We start from the raw sequence: 12313 nt of genomic DNA, 5'->3' as shown, positions 1-12313 counted from the left end.
AGTACCATGAGAAGCATGTGCTACAAATGGGATTGGTAGGTGACGTCCTTCCATCACTTGAGAATCACAACAAGCATATTTTTCTTCATACTGTTCAGTAAATTAGGCTGGACTTCCGTGGAACACTTGTATTGAGAACATGCTTTCATTGTGAAGTGAAAGTGATCACCCCGTAGTAAGTAGAAGTAAATTTGATTACTTCGAAATGGGCAAATAGAAAATCCTAAAACCATCAACAACCTTAAGCAGCTTACTAGGTAGCTGCAACAACGTGACGAAGGTGATTTTTGGGGTTTATTTTCTTGGCTAGACAGCCTTGGCTTCGAGGTATGGTTTAAATATTTAGTAGTATATGGCATAGTTGTCTTTGGTGTGGTTTTTATTGATTAAACAAAGAAGGGGGAGATGTGGGAGAGAAGGAAAGCCTAATAGAATAAGGGCCTTTCTCACTGTTGTTAAATCCTGTTCACTTTGTTCACTCTTGCTCAGCACAGAGCACTCTGGGAAAGGTTCAACTAACAGTGAGGTAAAAACCAGGTTATATAAGCAGAGGACAAATTGTATAGCTAGCATGTGGTCACCTTGTGCATGGGGCACTGATTGGTTGGGGAGACACATGGACACTGGGTGACCAAAAAGGTGGTTGGGTAAAAGAACCCAGTGAACAGTGACACCTGCAATGGCAGGCAGCCAATGCATGCTTGTTTTGCTTCAGCTTAGAGCATAAAAAGGCCTGTTTTTTGGCAATAAACAATTTCTCTTTATGACTGCTAAAAGGGAATCAGTGTGTCTTTATTCCTCATTGCTACACTTCATATAGTAATTTTCCTTTTCATACCCTTCCGAGGTATACATGCAATGGAATAGGTTTAAAATATAATCTACAGCACCAAAAAAAAGGGCTTTAACAAAAACACAAACTAGAAGTTAGGGCCTTTTCTAATGTTTGCTCTCACCTTGTAGTTTTAGTTTTGCAGCAGTGAGTTTCATGGGTTTGATAGGACCCCAGAAGTTATTACCGAGATTGGAGTAGTTCTGTGGTCTGCTGCATTGCTGTGAATTGCGCTCTTATTTTCTTCTACTTAATGCATTTATTTAAAGTAAGTGATAGTGGCTTCGAGTGTTGGAATAGAAAATACAGTGCTGGAATTAGATGGTTTACAGTGATTTATTTCAGTGCAAAACCTTGATTTGTCCTGAAATCAGTCTTATGTTTGTTTTAGGGTTGTGACAGCCCTGCAGGTGATGAAATTTAAATGCAGTATTATTATAATTTCTGTACATGTAGACATACCAAAAGAAACCATAACCCTTGTCATATTTATTGGTATCATTAAATACTTATTTTGTCAAACTTGCACACTTGCTGAATTCAATCTTTTTTTCTGTCCTATTTTTCCAAATGAATAAAAGATAATTAGTTCTGACAGGATTTGTCTTTTTCTTTTTTACCTTACTGCTATTAGTCAACATATATAGCCAGGTAAATGATCAAAGACTGTTTCAAAATCTAAATTAATAGCTTGGGAGCAAGATTAGTGGTTTTTTGTTTTGTTTTGTTTTGTTTTGTTTTGTTTTTTACTTTTATCTTCTTAATGCACTTTTTATTCAGCTTGTAAAATCTTGATGTTATTCCACTCCCTCTACCTTCCCATCCCCTATATTAAAGTTTAATTGGTGCTTCACTAGATTTAATGCTTCCTGAAAATCATTCCAGTCTTGGGTAATTTTGGTCAATCTGCTTGTTGCAATTTTTCTTCCTGCCAAAACGGCAGTTTTTATTAAAAAATGTGACTAAACTTTGTGGAGGCACCTGCAGGCTGGGGTTACCTGTTAGCTGTGAGGGTTTTCAGTTATATTGATAGTTAACTTCAAGGTATGTAAATTTCAGTATGGACTCTGAAGTTAACTCCAGAGAAGACCTGGTTGGTTGAAGGTTGTCCCTGCTCCTCCCATTATCCTCCTGCCCTCGGTGGTGCACATCATCACCCATAGCAAATTGCTGGTGCTCCTGGTCTGGTTGTGACCTTGGTGACATAGAGGCTAGAATGCAGTGCAGTATTTCAGCTGGAAGGGAGCCACAGTGGTTGTCTAGTCCAGCTGCCTGACCAAGTTACAGCCTGTTGCCAAGGGCATTGCCCAGTTGCTGTTGACAGTCTTGGGGTATTGCGAACCCCTCCAGGAAGCCTGTTCCACTGTTGGACTATCCTCCTTGTAAAAAAATGCTTCCTAATGTCCAGTCTGAGCCTGGCACAGGGTTGAACCATTCCCAAGCATCCCATCATTGGATCCCACAGAGAAGAGCTCATCACTTCCCTCTCCACTTCCCTCCTCAGCAAGCTGTAGGGAGCAAGGAGGTTACCCCTCAGCCTCCTTCCATCCAGCTAGATAAGCCCAGAGTCCTCAGGTTTTCTTTGCAGGATGTCATTTTTTTAAAGCCCTTTCATCAGGTTTATTGCTCTGCTCTGGATGCATTCAAGCACCTTCACATCTTCTTCAATTAAGACACTCAAATTGGAGATTGTGAGAGTGTGGCTTTTAAGAGGTTTTTTTGGAAGCAGACATGTTGCTGGTAGTGTTGGTGGTAGGTAAGAAACTCTTGAAACTGCACTTACAGAAGAATGTGTTTTTGTTATATTCATGTAGCTGATGCAAAGATCTGCCTTCTCTGACTTGATGGGTATTCCCCTGTGATAGTTCCTCACATTTATGACTACATTCAGAGATGTTGATTTTTGTAGTTAAATTTTAATTTTTAGTCACTCTCACAGGGACATGTGTGCAGGGATGGTGCTAGACAGGTTCAGCACAGGAGCTAGGCTTCTGCTGCTCTTGTGGTTCATCTCATTGCTTCCTAGTGATTCCAGGGACCGCAGGGAGGGTTTGCTTTTGTGTGTATTCACACATGCACATGCAGGTCAGCTGTTTATACAGACAGTTCTGCTCAAGTCTTGTGAATATCTCTTATGCATTTGGTTGTTGCTTCACTCAGGTCTTTGAGGAGAGGAGCACGCATTTCCCTCTGGCTCCAAAAGATGTGAACTCAGTCCTGGCATATTTTTTGGTTTGGTTTTGATACCTGGTTTCAGGGTAAACAAATGCTTGGGGCTGGGTTGGGGTGTTGTTCTACAAGTACTTGGAACATGACCTGAGGGAAGCATTAAAACTAAGATTGTGGTGGTTTTTTGTTTGAAACTGGATGGAAACACCAATTTAGTTGTAGTTGTTTAGGTTTGCTAGTTTGAGTTTTCTGGCCAATGGACCTAATAATGTAATGGGTTTAGCGCTGGGTAAAATCACCAGTGCACCTACTTGAATTCTTTACTCATTTCTTGCTGTGAGATATGAATTAGGAGGGCAAAGCAGGCTCCAAACTTAAAAGGTATGAAGAAAACTTTATTAACAGAACTAAAAGAATAAGAAGAATCAGAATAAATCCTTCAGAACATTTTTCCTCCTCCTGCCCGACTTCTTTTCTTCCCCAGCTGACAACGTAGAGACAAAACATGGGATTTTTCAATCAGTTACTACCTCTGCAATAATATTTCATCAGTTCTCGTAGGGAGAAGAGTTTTCTCTCCCCATGCCATGGACACTTCTCCACAAGAAACAGTTCTCTTGTGGCTTTTAATTTCCATGAATAGCAGCTGCCTGGGAAAAGATCTGCAATTGTGAAGCTCCTCCCATTTTCACAGCTGAGTTAATGGGCCACGTCAACTTACAGGGTACTATTTTCAGGATGAGCTTTTCAAAAACAAAGGTTCTCTTCATCTGTCTCTGTGATCATCTTTATCTCTGGGAACAGAGATCTTCTTCTTTCCCTGGATGCTGATCAGTGTAGATCGGTGCTCTAGATTGTTTAATTGCATTGTAATGCTGGTATTTTTTTCTTGTGAGGGTATGAATGTAAATGAATGAAACCATTGGTTATGAAGAAAACCTGAGTGATACACAAAACTCATTACCAGCTCACATATTTTGGCTGGATATCGCCTTGATGTGACCAGCAATTAACTCATCCACCTCTTTAAAATGTTATGATAGTATATGTGGTACAAATCACTTATCACTGTGTAAGTTTTACTAATGTTTTAGTCCCCTGCTTTTTTTTTGAGTTTTTAATCTTTTAATCTTTGTAAGTGTACATATTTTACAGAAAGTGATTCCCCACCTTTCCCCAAAAATACTGCTGTTCAGTCCCCTTTGTGATCAAACAGCAGTTCAATGTTTCTTAAAATGAGTGGTATTTAATGAGATTTTACATTATCAGGAGCTTGCACCATATAGAGATTCCTTGAAGTTACTTATCTCAGCTAAATTTTAGTTTTTATTTTTGGCTTTTATTTTGGTTTAACTTGGCAGTGTTAGGTTTACAGTTTGACTCAATTTTAAAGTCTCATTTAACCTAAATGAATCTTTGATTCTATGATCTAAATACTTTGATTTTGATTTATGATTTTGAGTGAAAAGAAATCTAAAATCTGCCTCAGTGTGGCTACAGTGTGCTTTATTAATTTACTAAAGATCTCAGTTGGAGGAGCAGACTGGGAATGTAGAGTTCTCATCCATACATCACCTGTGGAATGACTCACTTCTATTTTTACTGAAATTTTGATAAGGTTATGTTGTATGTATAAAAAAAAACTTAACCTGGAGGATGTTTTTCAGATTGTTATAGATGTGGTACATTTGAGTTGCTCTCTGAAGTTTCTGAAGGAGTAAGCATGTGATTGTTTTCTTGATCAAGGCAAGCCAAGACAAGGTGTCATCCCAGTTATTGGAAAATTCTCTAATTACTCAGTGGAACAACAATGATACTTGATTGTTAATTTGTACAGAATGTACTTGTTGCACAGGAGGAGAGAAATTGAGATAGTAAAGAGAATTCTCAGCCAATTGAGGTGTTCCTGTCTTTTTAAATTTTTTTATTTTTCTATTTTTTGAGCTGAATTGCAGTAACAAGTTAACATCTTATGAAAACAGGAAAAGAAATGTTCTCTCTTTTCTCTTAAAAAGAAACCCAAAGAAAACTTTGGGGTAATTTTGGCATTTTCACTTTCAGTGCTAATACAATAGATACTTAGATTTTCATTCCTGCAATGTCTCTTAGTGGGGAGTTTGGGGATTTTTTTGTATTGCAGGCAGATAAAATTCACTAATTTTTTTTTGTGTTTGTTTAAACAAAGAGTGAAACTAATATCCTGGGTTTGCATACCTTGTATGATACCATAATTCTTTTTCTTCAGTTTTTTGTGATTTTTAAAAATGTTTTTAATTTTTCTCTTGAGAATCCTTCTCGCTAAGAGAGTAAAAGTTAAAAATAGATATTTAAACCAAAATGAATACTCTGCTGCACCTTGAATGTGACTAACTGGCCTTTGGAGCATGAGGGGCAGTGCAGAGCTTTAGACTTGTCTCTTGAGGTACCTAGCCCAGAGAGGAGGTTTCCCTTTGTGTCATGTTCCTCAGATGTAAAACAGAAGCAAGTCTTTTCAGCTTATACCATCAGGGTTGACTCCTGGTTTGTCTTCAGTGCTGTGGTCCTGTGGGAGAGGTTTAAACCTGTGCTGAGGGTGCCTCTGATGTCTGGCTCTGTGTCCCAGCAGTGCTTAGTTTGGGTTTCATGGGCAGTGTCTGTGTTTCAAGAGGAGGAGCACCTGTCTTGAGTGTAGTATTTTAATGCTTGTTGGGGAGGTGGTATTCTGTAATTCTTGGTTGTGATCTAAACATTCAGCAGAGCCATTTTGGTACCTCCTCAGCTCCTCTGCATTTTAAAGGTCAATCCAAGAAAAGCTTAGGTGGAAGCTGCTTTTAACCCGCCATCTTCATAAGACATGATAAAATGGGGCTTGTGTGCTCAACAAGGAGATGAACTACTGAGGGGCTTGAAGAATAAATTGTGAGGTTTATTAGGAAACTCTTGCTAAAAACTTGTTACTGTTTCAATTACTTTTTAGTAAATTCCTCCCCCACAGTATAACAGCTGTATCTGGAAAATTAAACTTCTTTAACTATGCTCCAACCGTGCTCGTTGTTCTATGTTTAGCCTATGTTGGTAAGAAGACAGTTTGGGGCCACAAAACAGTTTGGTTACAGCTTTAAAATTATACTGTTGTAATCTGGATTTCTATGAAAATCACATTTACATTTCTCAGATATCCCTGAAACAAAAATTTTGGTCTTTGCTGTGATGGGTGGATGAGTCTCGAGTTTGTCGCAGACCTGCTTGACCTGTTGCTGCTTTGGCTGGACTGGAATGTCAGATGTGAGGATTAAAACCTTTCTTCTCCTTCCAGGTGCCTGCTGATGGAAATGCAGGGCTGCTGGCAGAGCCTCAGATCGCCATGTTCTGTGGAAAACTCAACATGCATATGAACGTGCAGAACGGAAAGTGGGAATCAGACCCCTCTGGCACCAAGACCTGTATTGGGACGAAAGAAGGGATTCTTCAGTACTGCCAGGAAGTAAGTGCTGTCTCAGGAATAACTGCAATGGTTGATCTTTCAAAAGCCTAAGTGCAGGCATGTGTTGGAGAGCTCAGTCTGTAGGGAATCTTCTCTTTCTTTTTTGACCCTTTTCCTCCATTGCCTTCTTGTCCCTTCTGAAGAGGTTCTCTCCAGTGCCTGTTACAACAGCTTCAGGAATTGGTTGCTGAGGGAGTCACTGGGGCTGTTGGAAAATTTTGTCTGTCTTCTATCCTTGGGGGATAATTTTTGTATAGTATGTCTGCAGTGGACTTCTTTCTTACAAAGTGTTTTGAAGAAAGCTGAGGTGGCAATTTATTATTTAAAATGTCGTAGGTCTTTTTGGGCTGCTTTGAAAAGATCAGCTTCTGTTCTACCATGACACTGAAATGCATTTGTGCAGTCCATAGTTATTTGTCTCTGCTGCACACAGAACCATTCAGAGTTTCTTAATAGAAAACCGTCCCCTACAGATGAAGTCACAATGACAGATTTCATATTTGGGAGCAGAAACTTCTTTCCCACTTGCTTATGTCCTTAAAAACATGTGTATCTAATTTTGTTTTGTCTCTGTGATGTGATAGTACAATAACCTTGTACCAGTGTGTGACAATTTGAAAAGAAAATGTGTTATTTCATGCAGTGGAACAAAAGGGCATGGTTTGAATTGCCTGTCCTTACATTTACTATGCTTTTTTTTTTTTTTTTTGGGGGGGGGGGTGAGGGCTGTGGCGTATTGCCATAGCAGTAGCTGCTTTGTTTCCTAAATGTCAAACCAGTTCCTGTGAAACTATTTCTTTAGAAAGCAAGAGAATTTGTTTTTCAGATCTTTGCTCTCTTAGCATATTCATTCCTGTCCTTTCACCCACTGATTGCTCTTTCTAGGTTTTGTAGTGTTTTATTCTGTTTTTACTGCATTTGGTGATTTCATTAAGGCTGATATTGTAATGGCAATTGAGATTTATTCTTCATCAGTAGCTTTGACTCTTTACTAAGAAAATTGCTCTGTGAAACTCATAATTTTGTTTATCACCAACAAAAATATCTAACCTATCCTACTAGTGCAGTTTCAAAGATTTTTTTCTGGTTTTCTGTTGTCTTCTTTGATTTATCTAAATAAAGTTGATTAATGCATAATGAAATTATTGTGGGTGAGGAAAGGAATAATAAAAGAAGAGCATCAGTAACTAAAAATGCATCAGTGACTAAAGGTAGTAAGTCTATCTAAAGTTACAGAAATAAATATGTGACTTATAGAAGTAAGATTAGAAAGTTTGAGAGTGTTTAAGGCATGAATATGTCAGTAGGTTGGAGGTTCAACCACAAATGCTGCAGGCAGGGAAGGATTCTGGAACAAAGTCTGAGTGTAACTGTCAACTGACTGTTGGGTGATTTTGAAATTTGGGGTGGCATTTTAAAAAAAAGCTCTCTCAAAAGTAAAGGGAAGAGGTAAGCAAAAGCAGTCAGAAGGTAATAGACATAGAATGTTAAATGACAAAGAGACTAATAAGAAAAATTTTGGCTCCCTAAGAAAAAAATTTGTTTGCCATGCATGGAGACTGGAGAGTTTAACTGGAGAGCAAAAGCTTGGTCTGGCATAGATGTGAGTCCTGGCTGGAGCTGAGGAAGGTCTAATGATAGGTGAATAACCATAATAGGTCTCTTTTAACCTGAATTTTTTTGCAAATCTGAAATTTTCTCATAACTGAAACAGAGGAGAGACCTTGTGTTACTTGTTTTTAAAGGTAAATATTTAATTTCCAGTGTGTTAAGCCCTATTTTGTGTGCATGACTGCTTAGTAGCATAGTGTTAGATGATTGTCATGATTTTAGAGTGTCTCCAGTTCCAGGTAAAAGTATGGCTTACAGGGTTATGCCCTGTCATGGGCAAAGTGTGGGCAGGTCTACTCCCTAAAAATGGGGCAAGAATTTTGCAGATTTTAGTTTGTCTCTGTTAATTGTGTGGAGCAGTATGCTTTTACCAGCTTGAAGTGAACAATTCTGCTATGGTGTGTTGAAGCACGGGAATCTGGCAAAACCCCACCCATCTTTTCTTGATGCAGTTTTGGATTGTTTGCTGGAAGCTGCTGATGTCCTGCTGCCCTGCCATGTCCTTCCCACACACTCCCTTGAGATGCGCAGTGCAGCTGCTGTAGGCTGCTGATGGAGAAGAGACAAGGTCGTCTGGGGTGTAAGAGCATGTGCCACCTGGTGTTTTGGGATGGGGTGGAATCATGTGAGCCCCAGGCTTTTCAATGCTGTTATAAAGTTTAGAAATGGATAGCAAATATGAGGAAGTTCAGATCTGCTGACAGCGGTTTAAAACAAAAAGCCACATGGAAGTTGATCCAACCCAGCAGCGTGGAAAGAAGCTCCCTGTTCTGTACCACTCTTGCCCATGATCCTCCCTCCTTCCCCACACCTCTTTAACCAGGTCTGTGGCATGCTGGGCTTTGGCTTTGGCCAGGGAGTGGCACTGAAGCTTTGCTATTTTTGAACTTGCCTATGACCCCACAAGAGAAATTAGAGTTGAATAACAGCACCGACTTCTACTGAAGAAATAAATTTGTAGAGGATTGCTAGTAAATGCAACTAAACTGGCTTCTTAGCTTTGGGGAACTCCTTGTTATTGTGGTTGGTATTCTAAATATGCCTAGTATTTGTCTTGCTTTCTGCTATTTACCTTGGCTGCAAGACAGTACTTCTATCAGGGAATGGGACAAATTTGCATTTCCCATTAGCAGGAAGCAATAAGCAGCAAGGCTGAGATGTGGAATCTCTTGTGTTGGAATAGTACGCAGGTAAAACTCTCCTTTTTGATTGCTTTTGCCAAATATGGTATTTTCCTTCCTTTATTTTCTCTCCTTTAATGCCGCTTTTATCCCGCAAAAGGATTGCTTCTTCCTGTGTGCTTTATTTCTTGCTCTAGGTAGAGACTGAGTATAAATGTTCTGCTAATCCAGTGGACAGGTACTCTTCCTCCATCTGCCTTCTTGTTCCCTGGCACTGTGGCAGCTTTCTTGCTTCTTCACTCTTGCTGTAGCAGTAGCTCTTTGTACCATTTGCTGAGGAATTGAGTTTTGTTACCCAGCTCCAAACAGAACCTTAATGTGACAGCAAGCAAGGAAAGGTTTGGCTTTTCCACCCTGTACTTCTATTGAGAAATCTGTCCATCTGTTTTTTGTTGCAGATCACTTGTGCGCACTGTTGAAGGAATTGTGATAATGACTGTATTGCAAGGGGAGATGCACTCCTGTGGTAAAACCTGTAGAGTTAGCCCGTGCACCCAGTTCTTCCTCCAGCTTGGGAAAGACCAGAAGGGACACACCAGAAGGAGCCTTTTGGGTGGAAACCCAACACACAAGTGCAGTGATCTTGCTCTGCAGCTCCTTGGCTCTAAAATAATACAAAATTAATATATTGGGAAACTTCACTCACTGCTAATTAAAAAATAATACTTCACGTTTTCTCTGTCTCTGGTTTCTTCTTTGAAGATATTTTTTAAAAACCAAAAAATAACATCTCTCCTTTCATCAGAACTTACAACTATATGTGTTCCTCTGCCTCCTTGTTAGGTCTTCTTTTAAAAGAGCTTCTCTTGACAGTGCAAGTCTAGATGCCCAAGTGGTGGGCAGAGCTAGGAAGTGCGTAAACAGAAGGACTTTTATTTCTCCTGCAGACATGTACTGTGAACCTTGAGATTCTCATTGTTTCCTCTTGCAGTCCACCTCAGCTTAGTGGATTTTGAAGTCTTGATGCAGGAAGTAGCAGTAGAGGAGCATTGCAAAGCAGAAAGGGAGGAACAGTGAATAAGCAGAACCACCTACATGTTTTAAAGATTAATGTTGCTTGCTTTTGCTTTACTTCTTTTGAGTGGGAGATCAGTGCAGCACAGGAATGATCAGAGTTTGTATTTGGACAGCACATCAAACAGTTTAAATAGGGCACAGCTCAGACAGTAGATTGCTTTTTGAAAGGAAATGGAAGATACTTGAATGCTGCCTTCCAGCTTCCTTGATTTCAGTTAAAGTCTAACACTGAACTCCTAGGAAGTGGTCCTGGAAGCATATCTGAACATTTTCTTGTGTTCAGTGTAAGCTGGTGGCTTTTTGTTTGTTTGTTTGTTTGGGGTTTTTTGGGATTTTTTTTTTTAATACCACAAGATGAAACTTTCTCAGGTGGAATGAAATGCTGTTTAGAGAAGTACAACTTATTAGTGGTTTCTTTTAATGTCAAACTAGCTAGCATGCTGCAGTATGGATTGTACGTGTTACTGAGAAGTAAAACTGCGTGGGCCTCATCTGCAAACAGCTGTCAAGTGCAAGTACTGCAGATGCTGGAACAATGTGGCATTGATGTAAATTTGGATGGTTTACAACTCCGTAAACTCTTAAGATGTTGAGTGATCTTGATGATGCATCAGATCAAGCCGCTGGTCACGGAGTCCTACTGCTGACACTGCAGCACCAGCTGTTTCAGAGGAATTTTAGGAAAGCCCTGCCATGCTACACAATTACTCCATTACTACCCTGAGGAAAGTTTCTTCCTTAACAGTCCCTTGTGAGTGGTTAGCTGGTGTCCCAGAGCAGGTGGGTACAGCTGCTCCTGGATTTGCCTTTTGTTGTTTTATGGGGGGAGTTGGGTTGCTCCCACCTATACATTATTGTCGTAAGAAGATGCTTTTGGAGGTCAGTCAGCTCCTGTCTTCCTAACAGTGTTCATAAAAACCAAAGCTTCCCCTTTGTCTAAGTGTGATTTCAAAGTTACATGAATATGCAGAGTATGAAGTTAATTTAGGTGTGCTTCATTCCCTGTAAAAAGGGAAAGACTGATCAGCTGGAAGATACTGGTGTATGTTTATTATATTAGCAATTTTGAGCAGCTACTATGTGCAGAATTTTATGTCTAGTAATTAGGATACATTTTACGAGTTCCTTGAAGGACTGAAATTATTTTGCCGTCTGTGTTGAACTAACTTCCGAAATGAATTGTGAAACAGTCACAGCTGGCAAAAAATTATTTTGTCTCAATGCATGTTTTTTCCCCCACTTAGTTTTGTTTGGAGATCTCTATTTCCATTTTAAGTATGTAACTGTTGGCTTTTTTCTTTTCCCCCAGGAACAAACCACAGCTACAATAAAATAAGGTTGGGTCTGGGTATTGTGAGGATGAATTAAACCTGGGAGTTTGGAGATCTAGTGCACTTTGCAATCAGCAAGTGGCTTGCTTTGCAGTCTTTAGCTAGATGCCTAGAGTAGCTTTCAGTCGTGAGTATTTGCTTTGGAAGGTGTTACACTTGGCTTCTCACGTCTGCTTGGTTTCTTTTGTAAAGTCATTACATGCGTCCCTTTTTTTTTAAACATCACTTGGGAGGAATGACCATCTTGTGGTCAGTGTGTATTTCTTAAAAAATCCTCCCCAGAAATAACAAAATTATAAATGCATGTTACTACATTCTTAACTGTTATCTCTGTGTTACATGGAGCAGAAAATAGAAGGGTAAATTCCTGTAATAGGTAATTAATTATAACTGTTGACAGAACACTGTTGAAATTTCTGATCTCTAACCATAATGCTTCAAGAAATTATTATCTTGTCACTTTCTCAAATCCCCTGGTTTAGTGCTGTGTATTTAGGTATGTTGCTTGTGGAACCCAAAAGCCACTTTTAGCCAGGCCCAGTACAAGCTGGAGTATGACCATACTAAAACTTTGACATTAATTCACCCCACAATCCCCAGATGCCCCCTTTTTTGTATATTGGCCAAAAGGGTCACTAAATGACCGGACCATCTCTTTTTATTCACTTGCTTGGCTTTCTCTTGTTGCTATGTCTGATAATCCTACTGT

The 12313-nt window shown here is 39.6% G+C and overlaps 1 protein-coding gene across 2 annotated transcripts in view; it reads left to right on the top strand.

Moving 5' to 3' along the window:
* The window catches only part of APP (amyloid beta precursor protein), a 241395-nt gene that overhangs the window by 48458 nt on the left and 180624 nt on the right, over positions 1 to 12313 (top strand). For both annotated transcript variants that reach the window (XM_088068704.1, XM_005524152.2), the window contains exon 2: positions 6297 to 6464. In XM_088068704.1, coding sequence (XP_087924830.1) covers positions 6297 to 6464 — 168 coding nt within the window. The remainder of the gene's footprint in view (positions 1 to 6296; positions 6465 to 12313) is intronic.

Source organism: Pseudopodoces humilis, chromosome 2, assembly GCF_049639895.1.
Source record: "Pseudopodoces humilis isolate 2021_Gansu_Grassland_sample_001 chromosome 2, ASM4963989v1, whole genome shotgun sequence".
NCBI lineage: Eukaryota > Metazoa > Chordata > Aves > Passeriformes > Paridae > Pseudopodoces > Pseudopodoces humilis.
The sequence above is the reverse complement of the archived record's forward strand: the minus strand, read 5'-3'. Positions and strand labels throughout refer to the sequence as shown.